This window comes from Ahaetulla prasina, chromosome 1, assembly GCF_028640845.1.
Source record: "Ahaetulla prasina isolate Xishuangbanna chromosome 1, ASM2864084v1, whole genome shotgun sequence".
Lineage (NCBI taxonomy): Eukaryota > Metazoa > Chordata > Lepidosauria > Squamata > Colubridae > Ahaetulla > Ahaetulla prasina.
In genome coordinates this window covers 219,875,633-219,901,456 of record NC_080539.1, presented here as the reverse complement: position 1 = coordinate 219,901,456, position 25,824 = coordinate 219,875,633, and the positions used below count along the sequence as shown (strand labels likewise).

Below are 25,824 nucleotides of genomic sequence, written 5' to 3'. Positions count from 1 at the left end.
TATATCTTAGTAGTATAGCTTACCTTACGGTCTCATCTCGAAACTATTAAAAATGAAGATCATGAAAACTGACTAATAAAACTAAATAGATTTTATATCTTACAGTGCATAAAGGATATTCAGTTAAACAAAGGGGATGGGGCAGAAGAAGGAAAGGAACAAAACCATCCCTCCATAGCTTCTTATTGTTGTACGGAAGAACTGAGTGATCTTCAATAGGCACTTAATGAGGTAGTTGAAAGTACCATGTGAATTTCAGCAGTGTGAGCATTTCAAAAACCAGCCTGCAAACATCTGAAATGTATCGTTCTGTCATTCAGTCATGGTATAAACAGCATAAACCTAGTATGTAATAGAAGGATTTTAACAATGCACCAAATCGCTCCGTTATTCTGTTTCCAAGCTGTAAGGCTGTAATGGTAAGTTTATCAAAATACAGACTGCTGTAACTAGTCTGTTCCTGTTCAGTTGTTAGAAAAGGGGTGTCGTGTCCGACTCTTCCTCTGACGGCCGGGTCTGGGAAGTCTGTATCAAGCGTGGCCACGAAGCCTCTGCAGCTTTGCCAAATTCCTGTCAGAGTTCTCAGGGCAGGCAGGAATCCAAGGTGTGACTTCAGCAACCAGATGAGACTTTGCCTGACTCAAGGAATGCCAAAAAGCAGATCCTTTATATAGGCCATGGGGTGTGGCTCCATGACTCAGCACTTATCCAGACCTGCCCCTCCCTTCCTTTTGCTGACGTTGCCTCTCCATTCTCCGGAAGCGGGGATCTGTCCACCCTCCAGCTGCTGGCAATTCTAGCTCATGGCTGGCTTCTTGTTCACACACATAGGAGGGAGGTTTATTTGCTCATTCTGTCCGGGCATGGTGCCAGGGCTGGGGGCTGGAGGCATGCCAGGCCATTCTTCTTCACTATCAGTCTCTGGCTCAGATAGCAGGAGATGGGAGGGGCCCGGCTGAGGAGAGGAGGCAGGCAAGGCACAACAAGGGGTGTCAAACGAGGGCCGCATCAGGGCTGTGGTTGACCTCGCAGGGGCTGGGAGGTGTGGCTGACTGGATGGGTGTGTCCAACTGAGTGGGCATGGTCAGCTTGACGCCACTCCCCAAACTGCTGGCATGTTTCTTCTTTGCATTGGGTAGACCTTTGCATTGGGCCGAAGCCACGCTGGCCCAATGTTTCCTCTTCACATTGGATAGATAGGGCAGAAGCCACGCTGGCCTGATGTTTCCTCTTCGCACTGGGTAGACTGGGTCAAAGCAATGTGGGCTAGCCCCTTACATTTTTCCAGGATGGCTCCGTGGGCTGGATCTGACCACATCATGGGCCGCATCTGGCCCACAGGCCTTGTGTGTGACACCGCTGTGTTAGAGCAACTATGAAAATGGCAACTAGTATTCCTGATCACAGAGGACTCGGAGGTATCCAACAACAATGGTTTTAGAATTGCTCTAAAATTACATAGGCATCCTTTTAGAGTGCCACTCTATTTAGAACAGGCAAATTTTCCAACTCCCATATTTGGAATCCTGTCTTGTAAACATTCAAATTGCATTAATTGGCCCTCATCCACTACATTTCTGATTCTGTGTATTAATTTAGAACATGTTTTCTCTCTCCTGGTTCAAATGTTATGAGGTTAAACCAGCTCCAGTGACTTCATAAATATGTCAGCAATACCTTAGCAATACCTTATGCAGAAATACAGATACGCAATACTATTCTATAAAACCATTCCTGAAATTTAGAATAGAGCCACTATAAAAACAATGTCCATAGGATCAAACCACTGAGAAGTCAGTCAGGCTCCATAGTCATATCCCCTCTGTCAGGATGAGGCAGGTTTTTTTTTTGTTCTAACCTAAACCTCAACCCAGATCCAAACTCGGGATTGAGATAATCATTGTTCTCCATTAATGTCTGCAGTTCCAGACACCATCTTCTCAGGCACTAGTAAACAAGACAAAGGAAAGATATTCATTCCTAGGTATTAGTGAGTTTCTGTAGGAGAGGGAATGACAGAACCTGGGGGCAGAGTCAAAATAGGAATCAGTCCAGAGTCTCTACATAGCCACAAAGGGACTAAGCCCAACCCCTCTTGAATTTTTTTGGCCCATAACTACCACCAAAATAGTGCTAAGCATTACTTGAGTTGTAGTTCACTAGCTGTGCATAGGCATGATTAGTAATAAATCAGTTTAACTGGAAGTTCACATGTGATCTTGATCTTTTGCAAGTAACAGTTGCTGTAGTCTAGAGCAGGGGTCTCCAATCTTAGTCACTTAAAGCCTGGTGGACTTCAACTCCCAGAATTCCCCAGCCAGCTGGCTGGCGAATTCTGGGAGTTGAAGTCCGCCAGGCTTAAAGTGGCCAAGGTTGGAGACTCCTGGTCTAGACGTTTCAGTGGGACTAAGTGAACCCATGTATTCTTTAAAGGCAGCAGGTTCCATTATCTAAGGATGCCTCTCATAAAGTCTCGGATCCATCTAATCAATCCACTAAGGCTGATTTGAACAGGCCACATTGTGCTTGTTGAGCATGAAGTAAGCTGGTCCATTATAAAAGTCTCTTCCATGGTCTCAAAAGGTGAAAAGGATGCTTTATTTTTACCTGAGATAGTCCACTAAGTTAAATGGACTACCTCATCTAAAATCCCAAAGGCAAAATTCCAAAGTGATAAGAAGGTGAGTGAGTTTAATCCTCAAAGCAATCCCAAAGTACAAAGCAAAACACCTGGGCTACCACCACTCCGTATGCTAAACTAAAAACTAAACAAGGACATGCTTTATCCTATGCTTAGACCCATATCCATAGGGAGATCTGTTATAACAGTGTAAATTGCAGACTTTTACACTAGGAGAGCTTCAAGATTAATTTTGAGTTCTCCCAACAACACATTTGAGAGTACATTGGTTAAATGTTATGCTATGTCCAAAGTGTACCTAAAGGTTCCTGCTAAGCCAGTGGCAAAAATGCAGCCTGTAATGAAGTTATATTTCTGTGAACCTCGGCTCACCTCTCAATTTGAGCTAATGCTACACTGAAGAACTAGGTGGATAGAGATGAGGCACCACAACATCAGCCGGTCCATCTATTTGGATCTCTGCAACACGGATCAGATCTGTTTCCTTACCTGAAATCTAGTTACCGGATTTTTGAGGGAAAAGTGTTGTGGGAAAGCATGTTTCTATTTTGTTTTCCGGAACTAGTTTTCCCAATTTATTTTTGAGGCTATTTTGTGAGCTAGTGTTGTGTCTGCGCCCCCTGAGCCCAGCCCCCTGCCAGAAAGTGACTTGGAAAGTGAGAGGGAAGGGCCATCAGGACTTACCTCAGGAGCACCGGCTTCCCTGGCTCAGCTCCAGGAGCCAGAGGCAGGCCAGGTGGAGGAGGCCTCCGTCCCCTGACTCTTTACCCCCCCAGGCCACGCCTCCAGTCCCAGCTGATGGCAATCAGGCCTGGCTGGACCCTAGATTTCATAGGCAGGAGAGGCAGGAACAACAGAAGCAGGGGTGGGGCAGGCCTAGGAAGTGCTGAGTCATGGAGCCATACCCCACAGGATATAAAACCAGTGAGGGCTGCTATGCCTCTTCGTAGCAGGCAAATCAACTGTGTAACTAGAGCTGAAATACTGTTTGTTCCTGGGTGACTCATCGGCATCAAGGGAAATAACAGAGTCACTTGGCAGATGCTCGCTAGTTTGCTGCCAGAGCTGATAGTGCCGGCTAATTAAGCCATCGCTCAGACGGAGGTGAGGGGGGACAGAACAGATAGTTTACCAAATCCAGAGCTCCAAAAATCCCAATGTGAACTCATACTTGCCCAAAACGTATTTCACAAAATCCATCAATTCATTCTGCAGATATATTCCCTTGGGTTTTTTTCCCCCAGAAGGCTAACAAGCACAGTAGAAGATTTTCAATATGTGCATCTTTTATCTGTTTTTCACAGCTTTACGATACAAGAATGCTAGCAGCAAACATACAGGTCCTTCATGCTGGCACTGGAGGAGTGAAACACACATTCATCCACCATACGTGAATGGTGGTTTATATGAAACAAAAGAAATGTATATATTTACACGCAAACTCTATTCACGTGCCATGCGGTTTAGGAGGAGTTGCTGCAGTTGGAGATGGAAGCAGATGGTGGGGGTTATTTTTCTACTCCAATTCTCCCAATTTTGATTGTTGTATCAATGTTTGGAGAAGAAAATTGCTCAGCAGGGAAAGCATTTTCTCATCACTTGCTTTTCTTCAGAAATAGCATTCCTTTGTGTGGAGTGTATCCCAAGCTGAGCATGAACACCCAATAACACAATTCCAGACAAAACGTTGAATTCAGGGTAACATAAATCAGTTGTGAAATGGCAAACTTACTGATGTGAAGTCAAAAATATGACTGTACGATCTCTGCATCTTTCCGCATAATTTCATACCTACGTTTTCTAGCTAAACCATCAGATCTTCATGATCTCTTGGTGTGCTGTTTTTTCCTTGCACCTTTTTTCTGTCTTAATCACAGGTAGTATTCAACTGGTTCAGACCAGTTCAGGGGAACCGGTATCGTCAACTGCGGGTGGGCTGGCCCCACCCCCACCCCGGCATAATGCCGTCCTATTTAGCCACATTTCGGAGGTTGGGCGTATGCGCGGAAGGCGCATACAAGAGCACAGCGCATGCACAGAAGGCCGGGCACATATGCGGAATGTGCATGTGTGTGCAGTGAACCTGTGTAAGAATATGTGAAACCCACCGCTGGTCTTAACTCAGATGATTCCTTCTGATGGGAAAGGTGACCATCCCTTGTCACAACCAGCCAACCGTTTCCTGGAATCTTCCAGCTTAAAAACAGATGGTTACTCCATAGACCAGGGGTCTCCAACCTTGGTCCCTTTAAGACTTGTGGACTTCAACTCCCACAAGTGTTAAAGGGACCAAGGTTGGAGACCCCTGCCATAGAGGAACTCTCCTTAAAGAGGGCTGCATGTTTTTTCCCCCCTAAAAATGGCAAAGAACAATTCCATCTTTCTGCCCTAAGCAGCTGCTGCATTTAGAGCAGGGCCACTTTAGACTGATGAAGCAAGGCTCCTTTTGCAATTACAGCTTTTAAATAGCAGAGCTGCAGCAAATAGTTTCTACTTCTATTACATTTATTTATGTTATTTTAGAAGACTTATGAGCCACTTCAAAGGGAGCCAGCTCTGAGTGGCATATTATTCTCATTCTTCAAAATTTAGATTAAAACAATTTGTCTCTCTCTGTGTGTATCTTCAAGTCTTGGACAAGTCCTTGCAGTATTCTTGGCAAGATTTCCAAAGTGATTTGCCCTTGACCACTTCCTAGGGCTGAGAGAGAGCGACTGGCTCAAGATCACCCAGCTGATTTAAACCCTAAAAGGCAGGACTGAAACTCAACACCTCCCTGTTTGTAGCCTGCTGCCTTAATCGCTACACCGCATTGGCTCTTAATTAACAAAACAAACACTAACATTCCAGCAAATCCATAGGAAAGGAAAAGGAGGGAATTTATTCAATCTAGCCCAAAATCCGAACACCATTCCTTACCCTCATAACATTCCAGTGCCTAATGGACTTTCTAAAGGACCAGAGAGCAGACGCCATTTCAGTGTCTGAATTAAGCTATAGCACCCACAGAAAGGGGTGCTATAACTGAAACCCCCACAGATTTTTGTGGTGTCTGAGAGCAGGTTATGTGGAACAAATACACCTGTTTTAATCTTACTAAACAGACGGATGTAATTTAGGAAAGGTGGCTCTGGAGCTGTCTAGGTCTTGAGAACTAGCACTTTGAATTGTAACTGGAAGGCAGCTTATTGGTAGACAGTGCAGCTGGCTAAAGTAGAGCAGATACATGGGTGTAGTGAGTAAGGCATGCCCTAACTTCTCAAACCACAGCATACTGGAGCAGCTGTAGATTTTCTATAACTGAAACCGTACTGTTTCACCAAATTTGCCATCAAATATTTAATCTTCAGAATAAAGGACAATAAATACATTATATTTCTATTAATTAAACTGATGGTATTGAATTCTTAAATTAAGTTAAAACCGTAACAGCCAAATATGGTTGGAAATGTTAAGAACTGTAACTGTAATACATTTTTCTGAAGTGAAAAAGCTTAATCCTTACAAGGTTCCAGGGATCCATTTTGTCCTTTACAAACCATCTATTCTAACCAGTGGTAGTATTCAGCCGGTTCTATCCAGTTTGTGCGAACTGGTAGCAGCAGCCGGAGGCTCCACCCACCTGCCCAGATGTAATCACATCCCATTTATCCACATTTTTTACACTCTGCACATGTGCGGAAGGCCCATTAGTGAACCGATAGCAAAGGTAAGTGAATACCACCCTTGCATCTAGCCGCTCCAAACAAATATCATGAAGAGACATTTCCTCCAGGAGTGCTTTGCAGCCACAGAAGCAAAACTGAAGGGTTGCCTTTTGTCTCTGGGCTGCCCCTTCCCCATTCCTGCTGTGCCCTTGAGGACAACCCCCTCTCTTGCAGTCCAAAGGCAATAAGAGGAAAGAGAGCAGTGAGATTTTACTCAAACATGACTACATAGAGCAGGGGTCCTCAACCCCCAGGCTGGGGCCCACTACCAAGCCATGGCCTGTTTGGAATTGGGCCACGCAAGTGGGCTAGTGTGGACATGCAGCTCCACTTGCACAAGCTCCACTTGTGTGAGTGGCAGGCACCCATGCAAGCATCCACCATTCACACACGACCCCCAGGCGGGCTGCCAAGCTGGAAAGGTTGGGGACCACTGACATAGAGGCAAAACAGAACTAGAGGCAAACGTAGAAAAGCAGGACTTGGGGCTAATTATTACTGTGGTAGAACCTGAGAGCCAGTTTGGGGTAATGGTTAGGACATTAGGAGATGGTGAGTTTGAGTCCCCAATCATGGAGATGGTGAGTTTGAGTCGTGTCTTTGGCACAAAGCCAGCTGGATGACTTGGGCCAGTCCCTCTCTCCCAGCCCTAGACAGGAGGCAATGGCAAACCGCTTTGGAACAATCATGCCAAGAAAATTACAGGAAGCAGTCTGATTTGAAGGTACACAAATAATAAATAAATAAATAAAATTTGATGGCTCAGTCTTTTACCCCCTCCTCTTAAAACTCTGAAAAATAACAGCAGTCCATTGGAGTCGAAGGAAGCAAAGTAAGATGAATAGGTAACAGGAAAGGTCTAGAAGACTATGATTAGTCACCAGTGTGGTTGTTAGAAGCAAATAGCGTTGTGAACCAGACAAACAACATCCAGAAGGAGGCTTTAAATGTTCTTGCCTAATTCCCAGTCTCTAATTTGTTATCAACTCTAGGCTTTTAAATCACATGTCATAATCAATGTCAGATTATAAATTGGGGGGATGGGTTTTTTTTTTTCAAAACACAGAAGTGCAGTCCATATTGTTGCACTAATCTTCAACATTATAAAAGAGGCTCCCGAGACTGCCTGTGTTGATTTTGAAAAAAGAGATTAATCCACAGTTGTATAACAGTAGAATCTCTTCCTGGTCTCGGAGTCCCTGATGGTATAAAGCAGTTAATGGTCCTGAAGAAACGCTGGATTAGAAGATACTGAGGGCTACTGATTGTTAGTGCTCCTTTAATCTTTTAAATCAATGCGGTAATAGTAATATCACTGGAGGCTTCTGCTTAAATCTGGATAATGCATTAGGCATTCATATTTTAAGTATTTTTACGACATTCTTTTCATGAGTTTGCCTTAGAAGGTTGGCATAACTTATTAAGGTCTGTACATAGCCAGACTGGAATGGAGTGGAATGAACCAATAGCAAAATTTACTTTATATGAGAAGCAAAACAAATTTAAAACAATTCAGAGCATTGTGCACTGGATATTTTGCATTTTTCTTTTCAGATACTTTTTAATATTTAGTGTGTTTCTGTCATTTCGTGGAGCAGAATAACTAATGCCTAATCATGTACAGGTAGACCTTGGTCAGTGGTGGGTTTCAAATTTATTTTACTACCGGTGCTGTGGGCGTGGCTTAGTAGGTGTGGCAGGGGAAGGGTACTGCAAAATCCCCATTTCCTCCCGATCAGCTGGGACTTGGGAGGCAGAGAATAGATGGGGGTGGGGCCAGTCAGAATTTTTACTAGCGGTTCTCTGAACTGCTCAAAATATCTGCTACCGGTTCTCCAGAACTGGTCAGAACCTCCTGAAACCCACCTCTGGCCTTGGTTAACAACGGTAATTAGGACCAGAATTTACATCGCTAAGCAGTTCAGTTGTAAAACATGATATAATGTGTCTGAATCACCGTTGTTAACTGTGTGGCTCACCCAGCAAGGCCTCCCACGATGATGACTTCTGACTTACACTGCTGGTTTCCCCATTGACCCCAGTGAAGCTGGCGGGGAAGGTTACAAATTGTGATCACATGACCCAAGGGACAAATCAGATGGTTGGAAATCCAGCTAGTGGCCATGCATTCAACTGCATTCAGATTGCAGTTACTGTATGTAACCACAGAGGAATGTGCCGGTCAGAATTTTAAAGACCAGTTGTAACTACCATTCATCATAAGTTGAAATGGTTACTGCACGAGTGATCATTAAACAAGGACCACCTATACCCACTTTCCCTGGGAGTAACGCGAGTTGAACGCAGAAGTACTATGTAAAATCACAACAGCTTACTGGACAGCCAATTTGGTATAGTGGTGAAGGCACCAGATTAGAAACCAGGAGACCATGCGTTCCAGTCCTTCCTTAGACACAAAACCAGCTGGATGAGCTTGGGCTAGTTAATCTCTTCAGCCCTAGAAAGGAGGCAATGACAATCTACTTCTGAATTCCTGCCAAGGAAACTTGCCCAGGGACTTGCCCAGGCATTCACCAGTCATCAACACTGACTTCAAAGATACACCAAAACAAAAAACACCCGAAGTAGCCTTTTGCTGTGTTGAAGGGCTTATTTTTACCTCTTTACTTTGTTCTTTCCCCACCAGGCTCTGGAGGAATCTGAAGCATGCAGAATACCTGGTGGTTTGGCGAGTGTGAAGAACCAGTTTGAGAAAGGAGAAGCTCAGCACCAATATCGGCAAAAATCTGTACAGGTAAAATGAAGGGATCCTAATAGTTGTTGAACTGTTGAGCCGTAATGGGGACATCACAGTCCTGATCTTCTGGAATGCATCTTACAATGCAAAGCTCTTGCTATATACAGTATGTGTCCCATTTTCACTTAGAAGTGATGATTGTTTCCCCTTTTTTTATGAACACACTTTTCCTTTATCATCAGACACACATCTCATGTGAGAATTACGATGCCCACATAAAATTTTACAAAGGTTGCAAAGGCTTTGTTGTAAGAGCAGCCACTTGGCTGTGAAAAAAAAATACAATGTTTTTCTCTGGTAAACCATTTCCTGAAATGTGCACAAATACTGGGAATGTTCTGTTTTGAAAGGCTATTGTACCCTAAGGTCTAACAACTGCTCAAATACCAGCCAAAACTCCTACCGCGTAACAGTGAGGCAAACGCAAATCGATTATATAGTCCAAAATATATGAAAAGATACATCCCGTCTTTGGGATATAATGCCTCAGACATAATTTATCAATAATGGTCATTACAGTGAATTTGCAAGTGACATTAATGCATCCGAAATGCTTTTCTGTTAATCTATTTTATTTTCTTTTTAAGTCAAGTTTTTTATTTATATATAAATATTTTGAAGACAGTGTATTGTCTGGGCATTTCGTTTTACAAAAGAAGGAAAAAAATAACAGATATACTGATAGCAATAATGATAATACACGTAATAATTACAACCATATTTATAGTTATATTAGCTTATTTATGATCATGTTAATTGTACTAGCATGTTTATAATTAGAAACAACATTCATATTTTACTTACATATAACAATCTTTCTCCATCTAATTGCTACCTCTTATCTCTAACCATTGAGAAAATCTATTCCACCTTGAATAGTACTCTGTATCTCAATGCTAAACTATTTTCTTACATACGTATGAATATTAGATTATGCCTATTGCAAGGTAATTACAGTCTTAAATAAATAATCACCATCTAAACACCTGTCAAATATCTCACTGTAGAACAATGATCAAGACATAGAACGGAGGGGGGGAGGGGGGAAATGGGGGGGGAAGGGGAAGATTATAAGTTGATTGATTGCCATTGTACAGAAATAAGGGTAGAATTAAACAAGTTGGAATGGTGTAAAGTCGGGGCTGCTCGGTAACCACTCTCGAAGGGAAAGGGTAAGGAAAGAGGAGTAAAGAAGGAAGAAAGTAGGTAGGCAGGTAGGTAGGTAGGAAAGAAGGGAGGGAGAAGAAAGGATAGGAGGAGAAGAAGGAGGAGAAGATAGAGGGTTAGAAAGGATGGTAGTGAGAAGTGGGAAAGAGGAGGGGAAGTAGGAAAGCGAGGAGAAGGATGGTGGGGAAAGTCGAAGAAGGATGAGAAGGGTAGAAAGGGTTAAGGGAGGGAGTGGCAGTCGAGTAGCCCGGATTGAGCATAATTTGAGTATAGGATCGATTGTTGTATAAGTGATTGTATTGTACACTGGTCAAATTGTGGGAATTATTATGGAAAAAAAAATTTAAAAAAATTTGCCCTAAAAAAAAAAAAAGACAGAACTGAGTTACCTTCCCCCAAATGTGAACATCTAAACCACAACTCCGGGGTTATAATTCATTGCAAACGCTCTGTGGTTTGCATGTATTTCTCTTGTGCAAAGCCTTTTCTGTTTGCTCTTTTCTGTGAGATGAACAAGAAAAATGCAAACGCTATCTGTAGATAGCTGGCAAATGTTGGTTGAGAAAAAAAAATGATTTATGATACTTTATTATTTAATTTTCAGAAAGTATGAAAAAAAGAAGGAAAAGACACGATATAGTCAAAAATCACTGCTTCGCTCACTGAATTATTTTAGTTTGAAAGTGCAGCACCTGTGAAGCAACCTCTGTGCTTTCAAGGTCACCATGGACAAGGTCACTTCCAGTTTTGCCATTCAGCTATTAAAGTCCACAGCTAGATGCTTCACTGCCTTTGGGTCTCGACGTGAGCAGGTTTTATTTACATAAGAATAGAACTATGAATCCAAAGGCGATTCCTCTCCACCTCCAGGGGTACAGAGTGCAGAATGATTAAAGTACAGAGTACAGAATGATTAAAAGCAATATCAGGGAGTATTTTAAGTTTAATGCTGGAGATATGTGTTGATGGAATAATGGATTTTTCCCACAGAGAAATGGGATTAAATTTCCCATTAATACTCTAGAAATGACATATCGCCTTCCAAAAGGATGGATGAAAGAGATTGAGGAGAAAGGGAAGCAGGATGGAGGGCAAAGCTGTGATATATCTCTCAGGTCTTGGATAGAATCAAGAATAGCTTTTTAGAATATGTGAAACACCTTGAAATGCCTCACATTTTATAGGAGTAGGACCAGTGGTGGGATTCAGCCAGTTCGCACCACTTCAGGAGAACCGCTTGTTAACTTTCTGAGCAGTTTGGTGAACTGGTTGTTGGAAGAAATCATTAGGGCAGAGAACCGGTTGTTAAATTATTTGAATCCCACCACTGAGTAGGACTAAATCCTGACAAGAATCACAGAGTGAATATACCTGATGTTCTGTACTTGTGTGGATGTATTCTGTAAATATTGTAAAAAAAAAAAAAGCTTTAGTTTGGAAGATGGTAGAAACCATATTTCCTGTGAGCAAATCCTCACATATAGGATATTTGCTGGAGGAATTAAAGGATTTTAACTGATCCTTCCTTGACTTCTGCAATCTCCTGTGGCCCCTGAGGAATTGTTCCAGATTATATTCAGTTGTTTTCATGTGCACTTATGAAACCTGAAATCATATATTCAAAACAAATGGACTTTTTTTCCCCTAGGGAAATGATCACTAGACAGCCACTACTTGTATTCATTCTTGGGCCTCTGAATGGCCTTGTTACTTTTTCGGACTCTCTCATCTTGTTCTAACAAATCCAATCATATTACCTCACAAAATTAATTTTTATTTGGATCTCATTCATTCAGAATACTCCCTAAATTCTCTCTGGTTATCACCATTCATTGGTGCATAACATACACCATTCATCGTATGCATGACATACAACCTTCATACCTATGAATTGTTACATCTAGATTACATTATTTTACCGAATTCTTTCAGCCATAACATTTATCAGTAAATTCAAAACATTTATCATTCCTTTATCATTAAACCTACCTTTTCACTTCTCTGCATGGCTTCATCACTCCATTCTACAAAAAAAAAATGATCGCCTTTGTTCAGATCTATTTTCCCCTCTTTTAGTTCATAGACGGATAGCTTATCTATTTTTTCCCATTTCATTCATTAATTTGTGTGTTATGTTATTATGTGAGTTTTGAAATGAACCATTTAAAATATCTTGTGTTGTTTCTTAAATGATCCAGCATGGGACTAAACATTACGCATACCACAGGGACCCCACTGAAAATTGTATCACCAAATCAAGTGTTACCCTCTGTTTTATTACAGGTAACTTAATTTATTTTTTGTTTCTGTTGGAGCAATCTGTGACAGAGAGTATACAACTGAGAACATGCAGAGTACAGTGATGGATGATACTAAAAATGTAAACTTGTGGCTTTAAAGAAAACAACTTCTAGCAGGATAACTTTGTCAGCGGGAATATTAATGGAAAGAACAGGAGTTGCTGCTAATCCCAAAGGCACGAAGACCAACCATTTTAAAACATGTTCGGAGTAGATTATTATCTCTAGCATCTTGGGATGTATGCATGGCTTCTGTTTGCTGAGCTAAAAAGTGAGTTTTCCGTAGCCTGGCTCTGAGGGCAAATGCTATTAAGTAGTCTTTCTGTGCAAGGCATAACAATGAGACTGTAGAAGGGGAGCTGTTTTAGTCTGTGATAGCCAAAACCAGAAGGACATCTTTTCCCATTAATAAATTTTATTAAAAGGTATAAGCTTTCATGAGCTCCTGGTATCTTCATAGAGATGTCCAGATGTTTGATTTTAGGTAACGATGTGGAAACAGTTTGCCACTGCTTTCTTATAGGGTTTCTTATAGGCTCTGCTTTCTTATAAACCCGTGATGGCGAATCTATGGCACACGTGCCACAGGTGGCATGTGGAGCCATATCTGTGGGCATGTGTGCGACAGCCAGCTGATTTTCGGGCCTTCCGGGCCCACCAGAAGTTGGGAAATGGGCTGTTTCCAGCCTCCGGATGACCTTGAGGGGGTGGGGAAGGCCGTTTTTACCCTTCCCAGACTCTAGAAAGCCTCTGAGGCCTGGGGAGAGCGAAAAACGGGCATTCTGGTCCCACCGGAAGTCAGGAAAAAGGGCCATTTCTGGCCTCCAGAGGGCCTCCAGAGGGTTGGGAAGGCCATTTTTGCCCTCCCCAGGCTCCTAGAAATCCTCTGGAGCCTGGGGAGGGAGAAAATTGGGCCTACTGGGCCCACTGTGCCATCACATGCCAAAAGTGGGGGAAGTGCAAGGGGTCGCAAATGCATGCGCAGGGGGCAGGGCGCATTGAATTATGGGTGTGGGCACACCTGTACGCGACCTCCCCCGTGCTCCCCCCGCTTTTGGCACGCGATGGCAAAAAGGTTAGCCATCACGGTTATAGACTCTACTACCTTTAAAAAGATTTTTTTTTTAATAGCATGGAATAGCTGTCAAAGGAGGGGGGACAGGTGAACATTTTACGTCCATAAGTCTACTAAATATGAACATTCTGAATGGAAGTCTTCTCAAGAATATTCCCATTGGTGGAATAAGAAGACCAGATCCAAATCTTGAAATGTGAAAAACAGAGCTAAAGAATCTAATATGGAATTTAAAGTAGTCACAGAGTCAACCGAAACAAAATAACCCAAATAGGGTGATCCATAGTTCAAGAATAATGTTTAAAAAGCAGTCATTTTCTTTTGAGTGAAGGAGATGTTCTCACCTTGGCTAAAGAATTCACAGCATACATGCTGAGTGAGGCTTGCCAGACTGAGACCTTAGATTGGAAAGGCCCTCCTTTAAATAGCCACCTGTCACATCTTCCTGGCAGGCACTGTGGATGGATTACGGCAGAGGTGGAGGCATTATTTTCAAGTGAAACACATGACAGAAATAGGTAGCCACATACTACAAAGTAGACTCTGTCCTAAAAAGGAAATTCAGATGGAAACCCAAATGGAGAAATGCAACGTTTCATGTCAGAATGCTTCTAAATTATGGGTATGGTGCATAGAAGCCCTCTGGGTTTGAAGTAGCTGTCTTCGCTTTACACCACTTCTTTCCTATTTAGAGAGAGAAAATATTTTTAGCTGCAATAACTCAGTGAAACATTTTGGTGGCCCTGTAGATTTAACGCCCAGTTTCACTGATAAGAATTGGACATGCTTCAGCAGAGAAACCAGGACTAGGAGTTAAAAAGATCCCGCCCTTCTCCGAAGACTCAGGGCGGCTTACAATGTGTTAAGCAATAGTCTTCATCCATTTGTATATTATATACAAAGTCAGCTTAATTGCCCCCAACAATCTGGGTCTTCATTTTACCTGCCTTATAAAGGATGGAAGGCTGAGTCAACCTTGGGCCTGGTGGAACTTGAACTTGCAGTAATTGCAAGCAGCTGTGTTAATAACAGACACTTAGTCCGTTGAGCCACCAGAGGCCCCACCATATTTTATTGATGCGGGGCTTCAAATAATTTCCTGAGCACACAAAACTTAGCAGAAATAGTTGCAACTTTAAATATGTTGAAGACAGTAGTGGGTTTCAAATCCCATCGCTACCGGTTCACTCATGGGCGTGTGGGCGCTTGCGCGCATATGCAGAAGCATCCAGGCAGGTAGGCAGAGCCTACCGCCGCCGCTGCCGCCGCTACCAGTTCACCCAATCTGGAGCGAACTGGTAGCAACCCACCACTGGGGTATTTGTCAGGGGGGCATTTTGCCTGAGCAGCCAGAGGACAGATGCAGCCTGGGGATGTATTGGTACTGGGGTGGGGATTCCTGCTGCTGATCATTGTCAGGACCAAGTCTTGTGCAGGTGATCAATGTGGCAGGGCCATATGGGGAATAAATTTAGTGTCCACCCTGTTTTTGACAAGGGATTTTTTTTCCCAACTGTAGTTTGTGATTCAAACAAACAAACAGTACATTCTTAAACTGCATACTGTTAGTCTTGTTCTCTCATTTTTTGCTTACGAGGAAAATCAACCTAGTTTCTATTAAAAAAGTAATGTACCCATAAACATAGATTCAGAGCTGATAGGTATTTTTAATCATAGCATTAGAGAATGCTTTGCCCTTATTTGCCCTTTCTTGATGCCCTTTCGATATTAAAAGTTGTCTCTTACATTGATAGTCTAATGTAGGCTATCTGACTTTGCTGCTGTGAGGTAGTGAAATATTTCCCTCTCTGCCGCCCTTTTTAAATGTAGTTCTCCCCTATCCAGAATCAAAGCACCAACAAGTGCCCACAACAATTAGTTGTGCTAGCAATGCTGACAAAATTCGGTAACTGACTAATTTGTGCTTTGAGTCTCATTTCCTAGGAGTCTTCTCCCAATAACCTACAGTATGACCAAAATTGTGGAAACCTTTTGGGAAAAGTGTATTTTTGAGGTTTGATGGCTAATAACACCACTTTTTTTTTCTTTTTTGGCGTTTCAAGATGATCATATTCCACTGCTGGAATGGCCTGGGAGTAGCTCAGACCTTAACCTAATTGAAAATCTATGGAGCGACTAAAGAAATTTGTTTCTCAGAAGTGACCCAGCAATAAAACTCAGTTAATAGAAGCAGTCATTCAATCTTGGTTTCACATTATAACAGCTGCAGAACTAGAAGACTTGGTTCACTCCATGGGAAGATGTTGTAAGGCCGTAATTCATGCTAAAGGTTACCCAACTAAGTATTAACTGACATGGTGATAATTTTTGTATATCTCGTTTTTTCTAAGGTGATAATTTTTGTATCTCTGATTTTTTCTACATGTTTCACTTTTCTTCTTTATACTGTAACTGCTATTCTAATAGCAAATCCTTCATAAAAGTTATTGCATTAGGTTCTTGATTAAATTATCTTTCCATTAATATATAATTTTATGGTACTACTCAAAAAAAAGTGGTGTTATTAGCCAGTGTTAGAAAATACACTTTTCCCAAATTTCCCAAATTCCACAATTTTGGCCACTACTGTATATGGACAAATTCATACCGTTTTTAGCACTTTATACTAAAGTGCATTATTCATATATTTATAAATGTACATTCTACCAATCCCAATGGCTCAAGGCAGCTTACAAAAGTACATATATGACATATATAAAATTCTAAAATTAAATATTAAAAGCTCTAAAAGCTCAACCACATTAAAACTCTAAAAGACTTGGGTAAAAGAACAGATTTTAACCTACACTATAATATGAAAAAGGTCCACCTCCACTCCAAGAGCAATTGAATCCTGCTATGAAAAAACCAAATGTGTTGTAGCTGCTGCACATATTTATGATGGGACAACAGAAGGTTTTGAGGTAGATTATACAAGAGTAGGTTTGTATAATTAGCATGGGAACCATGTGAGGTTGTTGTTGTTTTTATACAAAGTGAGTGCTTTCTGAATGGGACTTAGAAAGCCACTGGTTTTTCATAGAGATGATAGAGCACTTTTTTAAAGGGCCATGAGTAACTGCAATTTCAGTGGCCACCCTACTAAAAGGCACTATGGTAATCCATGATCAAGGTTAAGAGCATATGTGCCACAATGAGGGTATGACTAATGTTCCACTATTGCTATATGGTTGTCCACTATTAAGGACAGTTTATGGAGGACCCGCAGTCTGCAAACTTCTTAAGGGGTGGGGGACTGAATCATCATCCAAAGTAGGCATATTCATTGAATCCTGGAATCCAGTCCAGATCTAATCCAATCATAGTCTAGAATCAGCAATAACTCTGCTTTGTCCATAAGGGTCTTTAACTTGTTCTCTTCATCCTCTCCTCTGTTGGGGCACATGTGGAGAATCCAATCCTGAATCCATAGAAAGTTAGAAGTACATCTGAATATTATCTTCTATGCAGATACAATTAGCTCAAAATATATGGATGATCCTACAGAGGCTTGATGTAGACCTTAAAAAACCTAAGAGACAAGACAGAGCTGCCTCTTAAGGAGCTGAACAAAATTATTACATTCCGATCATGCCCAACAGATAAGAATGAAACTACTACAAAGTGCACTTTCCCACCTTAAAGAGATACTGTGGTTAACAAGATCAAAAGTTGCTGATAATTCTAGAATTAAAAACAGAATCGTATTCCCCTAGTATATTTTTCTGGTATGGATCATCCATCAGAGTTACCCAAGGCAATTTCTGTGTCAAGTCCATGTATGATTTCAAATTGAAAAACATCTACATAGCCAGCTAATTCCAAGACCTCCTGAAGCTGCAGCACCACTGCCTTCTCCACCAGCTTGGCTAAATGTGAAATACTGGATATTGGCCAAAAGTTGTTCCAGTTGGCTGGTCCCACAGAAGCTCTGCCTGCTCCGGCAAAGTGTTAATTAGATACAAAGTCTTTAGAGGTCCTTGTAAGTCAAGCCATAGTAGGGTCTAACAAGCAAATAGGGGCATGAAGCAAATGAAGGACCTTATCTCAACTTTCTCGAGAGGCAAGCAATCTGTTATGATTATTGCAAAAAAAAAAATAATTAGGGGCCTCCAGTGCTATTATTGTTCTTTTTTTATGCCATTTTTATGTTATGGATTGAAATTGCTTTGGTGGATAAGTAGAGTTGACAAGTAGAAATATAAATTCATTAAATAAATAAACTGGCTCAGAGATTTTCTCTGTCAGAGACATTTGAAAACCTTAATACTATTCAAAATGGCATCAAACTCAGTGCAAATCCACTCCATTTTGTTGGCGAAGAATCATAGAATTTGTTTATAGTGGAGTTCAGGTGGACAAAAGCACAAGTCAAGGTCTCTCAGTGCCTGGTCATCTCTTTAATAGTTCTAATGAATTCCACTAGCCAATTATCCACTGACACAGATGGAAGACTTAAAGTTTTTTTTTCTGATTGCAGTAATAGAAACTTTATGATGCCTAACCCCTGTATTGACTGACTCATTCTTTAGTCTTATACCACAATAACTTAGACCATCTGTTCTCACACCTTGTTTTCTGCAATTACTCCACATTCGATGGTGTGCTACAGGCCAGGGGCGGGTTTCAAAACCCATCGCTACCAATTCACTCATGGGCGTGCGCACACAACACTTCTGCACATGCACAGAAGCATCCGGGTGGGTGGGCGGAGCCTCTTGCCGCCACTAGCAGTTTGCCTGATCAGGAGCAAACCGCTAGCAACCCACCACTGCTCCAGGCTTGACACAAGGCAGGGGACATCTAGGAAATACCCTATTCTTTTCTGAACCAAAAGCTTTTTGGACCCAGATAATTATTCCACATTTTAACCAGTTCATTGGTAGGGTGGTTGGTCAGGTTCAACAAACATCTCCCAAAGCAACAGGAATCCAGTACAATCAGGTCCATTAGTCTTGTGGGGTTTTGTGGGGATCAAAGTAATCTGATCCTGACCTTCACAGATGGAAATTTGCTGTAATATCTTAACCTTCACCAAGAAATTCTTCATCCTGGCTGTCAGCCTTTGAGGTAAGCCAGATCAGGTAACAGACACCACAAAAACCACTGAGAGTACACTTTACTGTTGTAGGATATATTAAAGAAACTTGAAAGCTTTCCAGCATTTCCCTCTGGCAATTCTTATATCAAATAGAATCAAGGTTGGGTTATTTTGAGTCACTTTCTCGAGTTTCCATCTTTCTCAGAGCTGAGATGGCATTTAGTTCCTCTTTTATTTGCTAACAGTTTTTGTGTTCATTGCCAATTTTATCTCTGCCTTTCTCCATCTCAGCAAAGGCATCAGTTTTGAGAGTAAAACCTAGGTCTGCTGTCATTTTTCCAGATGCACTTTTTATTTTTTTCCCAATCCAATCTGCAACTCTGGTGGCCTCCCATCTAAGTACTGAAAACTATTATCAATTAACCATCTGTAATTCCTGATTTTGATCCCCAGAGTTAAAACATGTTGACAAATTTTTGCACTGCTAATTCATAAATGTAATTTCAAATTCATTGTGTGTTGGGTTTTATTTTCCATTCCTCAAAAGTCCATATGATTGACATGATTATGAAATGTAATTTGGTTTTAATAGAATTGGGAGTATAATGGGTGAGATCAAACTCAAGGTGATTATTGATAAAAAGGCATTCTTTCTATTTATTTGTCAGCTGCCTTGTCCTCTTATGTTCCATGACATTCTAGTTGGTTAGCAGAAAAGAATTAGCACAGGGGCCCTACAAGGCTGTGTGCTCTCTCTACTTCTCTTTTCTCTATATACCAATGACTGCATCTCAAACAATCCATCTGTTAAACTACTGAAGTTTGCAGATGACACAACAGTGATCGGTCTCATTCGAGACAATGATGAATTTGCATACAGACGGGAGGTTGAACAATTGACCTCGTGGTGCGACCAAAACAATCTGGAACTCAACACACTCAAAACTGTAGAAATGGTGGTGGACTTTAGGAGAAACCCTTCCATACTTCCACCTCTTACAATACTAGACAACACAGTATCAACCGTAGAGAACTTTAAATTTCTAGGTTCTACCATATCTCAAAAAGGGACATGGTGGCTAAGGGGCTAGGACGTTGAGCTTGTTGATCGAAAGATCGGCAGCTCAGCGGTTCGAATTCCTAGTGCTGCTGTGTAACGGGGTAAGCTCCTGTTACTTGTCCCAGCTTCTGCCAACCTAGCAGTTTCGAAAGCACGTAAAAATACAAGTAGAAAAAATAGGGACCATCTTTGGTGGGAAGGTAACAGCGTTCCGTGCGCCTTTGGTGTCTAGTCATGCCGGCCACATGACCACAGAGAAGTCTTCAGACAGTGCTGGCTCTTCGGCTTTGAAATGGAGATGAGCACCGCCCCCTAGAGTCGGCAACGACTAGCACATATGTGCGAGGGGAACCTTTACCTTTACTTACCATATCTCAAGATCTAAAATGGACACCCAACATCAAAAACGTCATCAAAAAAGCACAATAAAGAATGTTTTTTCTGTGCCAACTCAGAAAGCTCAAACTGCCCAAGGAACTGCTGATCCAGTTTTACAGAGGAATTATTGAGTCTGTCATCTGCACCTCTATAACTGTCTGGTTTGGTTCTGCAACCTAGAAAGACAGACATAGACTTCAGAGGATAATTAGAACTGCAGAAAAAACAATTACTACCAACCTGCCTTCCACTGAGGACCTGTATACTGCATAAGTCAAAAAGAGGGCTGTGAAAATATTTACAGACCCCTCACATCCTGGACATAAACTGTTTCAACTCCTACCCTCAAAACGACGCTATAGAGCACTGCACACCAGAACAACTAGACACAAGAACAGTTTTTTCCTGAAGGTCATCACTCTGCTAAACAAATAATTCCCTTAACACTGTCAAACTAGTTACTAAGTCTGCATTACTATTAATCTTCTCATCGTTCCTATCACCGATCTCCTCCCACTTATGACTGTATGACTGTAACCTTGTTGCTGGTATTCTTAAGATTTATATTGACTGTTTCCCTATGACTATCATTAAATTATGTACCTTAAGATTCTTGACAAATGTATCTTTTCTTTTATGTACTTCGAGAGCATATGCACCAAGACAAATTCCTTGTGTGTCCAATCATACTTGTCCAATAAAGAATTCTATTCTATTCTATTCTATTCTGTTCTGTACTATTCTATTCTAAGAAGGTATGTCAGGTTATCACTCAGGGTTGCACAGGGGTACAAAAAGAAGAATATGTTAATCTGCCATTTTCTCTCATTATGTTTTGATATTATATTTGTTGCTGACAATTGGTCGTATTTTAAGTACCAGAAAGCAACAAGCTTTCTTCCAACTTTTATGAAGTTAAGGTTAGAGTTAGGGTTGCAACTTCAAACAATTATGCAGAGGTTGATCATAAGTTGAAGACTACCTGTAAGCCTAAAATATAAAATAATAGCTACATACATATGCACATACTGTAGAGTTTCAAGCTGTATGTTTTATTTATGTTTCCTTCTATATTGTTTTGTTCTATTAACACTGCAAAGATAAGTCTTATTTTCTATATGAATTCTTTCTTTTGTGTCTGGAGTCCTGTTTCAGACCTAATGATAAGATACAGCTGTGACTTTTAGCCAATAGAACTCATTATTATTATTAAAAGTGTTTATTTATATGAGACCAACACAGATTTCTGTTAAGAGTAATTTCTTTTTGTGTTTTTGCAATTTGTTGTGGGGAAATTAATTGCTACTTTGTGGTATATTTGAAAATCCAATTAAATGGCATAATTCATGGGAAGCTGTCCATTCGATAAAGGGCTTATTAGCTTATCTTTTAAAGATAAGCTTTTAAAAATTGGACATTAGAAGGAACTAGAAGGAAATAAAAATTATAATAAAAGAAGAACAGTCAGACTCAACTTACAGAATGAAGCCAAATATTTTAACACTGGACATATGGAAAGATATTTTTTTAACATTGGAACCAGAAGATAATTCTAAGTGTGTCTGCCTGTATAGATAGATTGTGTTTGAAAGATGTCACGGAAGAGAAGGGAAAAAAGTTACCTAACATGATTGAGACAGATCTGAAAGTAGATTTAAAAATGACAGTTACAAAAATTACATGGAAAAAGTTGCTACATTGGACATATAGAAGTAACTGATTGATTTCTTAATAATTAAAAAGGGTTTTTTGTGAGAAGTGACAAAAAAAGAAAAAAAAATCAAGTTGTTAAACATTATTTTAAGTGCCTAAAGATCAAGACTGTTAGAAGCAAAAGAAGTAATATAAAGTTGGTTTATTTGATCAAGGTTAAAAGAGATATGTTACTACCATATCTCTGGTAACCTTAATGGATTTTGCTGACCTCAGAACTGAAATAATGAAGCTTCAAGGATTAGTTTACAGATAAGAGATGGGATATGGGAAAAAGAGATTATTTGTTGCATTTTAAGAGGATAAATTACTAAAATCGTTTCTACTTCTGATGAAGTAAGAAGTCATTTTATATACGGTATTTCTTTTCTTTTTCATTATATTTTTCTTTCTTTTCTATTTTTTATTTTCTGCACCTTCTCTTTATTTCTTTTTATCCTTTTTAGTTTGTATTAGTTTTTATTCTTTAAATTACAATCTTTAGTAATCATTTGTCTGTGTGTGTCTGTGTGTGTGTGTTTAATATATACACCAGGGATCTCCAACCTTGGCAACTTTAAGACTTGTGGACTTCAACTGCCAGAATTCCACAAGTCCACAAGTCTTAAAATTGTCAAGATAGGAGACCCCTGATATACACAACACTTACATCCAGGAACTCAAAATAATTTAATCTTAAGAATCAAGTTGTAGTCCACATGTTTGTATGTCAAAAGTATATTCACATTATTTCATTTACTGGCTTTGCTTTAGTTTTAGCAACTGGCACAGCAGTCTGTTCTAATGGAAAAGTGGCAGCTATTTTATTTATTTATTTATTTATTTATTAAATTTTTATACCGCCCTTCTCCCAAAGGACTCAGGGCGGTGTACAGCCAAAGATAAAACACAGGATATATACAATTAAAACCAACATTTAAAACAGAGCAAATTACAAAAAGGCTGATAATTAAAAATTTAAATTTTAAATTTTAAAATATTACTAAAACCACAATTTAAAATCAAAACTATTTATGCCAGTCCCGCTTGAATAAATAAGTGTGTTTCTAGCTCACGACGGAAGGTCCGAAGATCAGGCACTTGACGTAGGCCAGGGGGAAGTTCATTCCAGAGCGTTGATGCTCCCACAGAGAAGGCCCTACTCCTGGGGGCCACCAGCCGACACTGTTTGGCGGACGGCACCCTGAGGAGACCCTCTCTGTGAGAGCGTACGGGTCGGTGGGAGGCATAGGGTAACAGCAGGCGGTCTCGTAAGTACCTGGGTCCTAAGCCATGGAGCGCTTTAGCTCTTGTCTGCCTTATTATCAGAGGGCCAGAAGCTACTCTGGTGGATTGAAACTCTGGATGTTGAGTGAATGGACTCTGGCATAACTTTCATAGGGGACGCAGTGGCTTAGTGGGTAAGACGCTGAGCTTGTCGATCGCAAGGTTGGCAATTCAGCAGTTTGAATCCCTAGTGCCGCGTAACAAGGTGAGCTCCCGTTACTTGTCCCAGCTGCTGCCAACCTAGCAGTTCGAAAGCATGTAAAAAATGCAAGTAGAAAAATAGGGATCACCTTTGGTAGGAAAGTAACAGAGTTCTATGTGCCTTTGGCATTTAGTCATGCTGGCCATAGGACCATGGAGACATCTTCTGACAGCACTGGCTCTTCGGCTTTGAAACGGAGATGAGTTCCACCCCCTAGAGTCGGGAACAACTAGCACGTATGTACGAGGGGAATCTTTACCTTTATAAAGTTCATAAATTTCATGCTGACAGCAACTTTAGGAATGCCGCTACCATTTAATTTCTTCATTTCAAGTAAGTCATTAAAAAAAAAATCCTATCCAGCAAGATTAAAACTGATGGCATACATGTAGTTACTCCAGATGGTTTGCCAAATAATATTTAAAATATTATTTAGGGAGAGATTCAAATCCCTGCTCATTCACAAATGGTTAGCATGAAGTGGGTGAACTAGCAGTTCCTTTCTCTACCTGATTTATCTCCAGCTTCTTGTAAATATAAAATGGATGGAGAATAATAATCCATGCTTATTGTAGCAATTTGTAGATAAATTAATAATATCCAAAATGCTTTTTTAAGTTGCAGAATGCCATTGGGATAATCAGGGCAAATTCAGGTGAAAAAAAAAACACATCTAAATGTAGAAAGATAAAAAACCAAAAGGCTCTGCAACATTCATCCTGCCTATTCCCCTCCACTCCGCACTTTGCTGGCCAAAACGGAGCATTGTAGGAGCCGCCCTCTAATGCTCTGTTTTAGCTGGCAAAATGCCGAGCAAGGCCTGCACAGGCCAAAACAGAACTCCCAAAGCTCCATTTTCATCTGCAAAGTGTCAGGTGAGTCCTGTGCACACCAAAATGCAGCTGTGGAGGAGTGCGCAAGGCTCAGAGGCTGGAGAGGAGACAGCTCGTTAGATCTTTGCACAGTAAGTAACCCAGCATGGCAGGTTGGAGGGGGAGCAATTTTGGGGACCCCAGAAAAGGGAGAATGAGGTATCTTAGTGGGTCAGGGAGGCCTTGCTTGGTTTTAGGTGGGTGGCCTGTTCCATCAGTAGGTGCCCCATGAAGTTCCCCACCCTGAGATACCTCATATGCACTTACCTAGCTGCGCATTCTATTAACAAATACAATGGCAAAAGGAGGGAGTGATCCCATTCAAGGTAGAAGGTTCACTCCCACAAATCCTCGGGTTATGAATGGAATGGTCAGGCTCCATTACATTCGTAACTTGAGGACTACCTGTACAGAGTTTGCATTGCTGGATCTTCCCATTAGAAAACCTGATCTTCAGATTTGAATATAATTGCTTTTGAGAGACTTGAAATTGAGGGATTCAATGGACTTTCTGCCTTTGTAGAGCCTTGAAAAATCATGCTGAAACCGCTTAACTCCAGTACATGCATCTTCAATTTTTAAAAAAAGGCAAGGTAGACCCATGTGTACAAACAAACAAACAAATACACCTAGAATGATTTTGTGTTATTTTCATTTGTTCATACTTTTATTCTGTTAAATGTAGACTCATGAATAAAACACATGGATAGCAAAATATATAAATAAATAGGTGTTCACTGTCTTATTTAACACTAGTTGGAAGTAAGATTCTATAGTTTTCCTTGGTAGAATCTCAACGGGTTCATGTCCCTCATGCATTTGATTCACTGAGTGAAGACCTGAGGCTAAAACTAAGTGTGCATTGAAATACATGTGGTAGCTGCTATTACTTGACACAGATGTGACACAAGCATGAAAAGTAGCTTCTGGCAAAATTCTCAAGTAATTGAGTTATGCATTACCCCCATCTCATACTCTCTCTCTCACACACACACACACACACTTCTGAAATTGCATGAATTGAAGCTATCAGACTACTCTTCGGAGAATCCATAATCTGCAGTGCTGTCACAAGAAATTATTTTATTTCTTTTAATCAATGTAATACTTTCCTATTTTTGAAAGCTTACTTAACTTTGGAATCTGGAGCCTATATTCAGTGCAATATTTCCTGTAATATTCAACATAAAACGAGGCTTCGGAAAGTCACTTGATCTCATGTCAGAAGTATGGAGGCTCTTCCAGGTTGAAGGATTAGCCAGTGCCATCACCATTGTCCAAGGCATGCCTGGTTGGGGATTCCTTTCATATCCCGGTTAAGTTGCCACCAAAGTGGTACCCATCTCTCTTCTCATGGTCACCTGCTTTCAAACTGCTGGGTTGGTAGGAGCTGGAGCAAATGACAGGAGCTCGCCCCATCACACCGCAACACTCGGGTTTCGAATGCAGGCTTGCTGATTGTCAGCCCAGTGTCCTAACCACCTGAGCCACTGTTTTCCTTAAAGTACTGTAGAGTCCTTGGTACCCTCTGAGCTTTGTGGTTTTCTTACATATGTTTCATTACCTGCTGGTTAGATAATATCTTCAGATTTAGATCTAGATTTAAAGTATGTGCTCACTGATATCAGGAACAATACAGAGGAC

The 25,824-nt window shown here is 40.8% G+C and overlaps 1 protein-coding gene across 2 annotated transcripts in view; it reads left to right on the top strand.

Annotated features, from left to right (window-relative positions):
• XIRP2 (xin actin binding repeat containing 2) overlaps window positions 1–25,824 on the top strand; it is a 263,015-nt gene that overhangs the window by 185,532 nt on the left and 51,659 nt on the right. For both annotated transcript variants that reach the window (XM_058191320.1, XM_058191329.1), the window contains one exon: window positions 8,996–9,103. In XM_058191320.1, coding sequence (XP_058047303.1) covers window positions 8,996–9,103 — 108 coding nt within the window. The remainder of the gene's footprint in view (window positions 1–8,995; window positions 9,104–25,824) is intronic.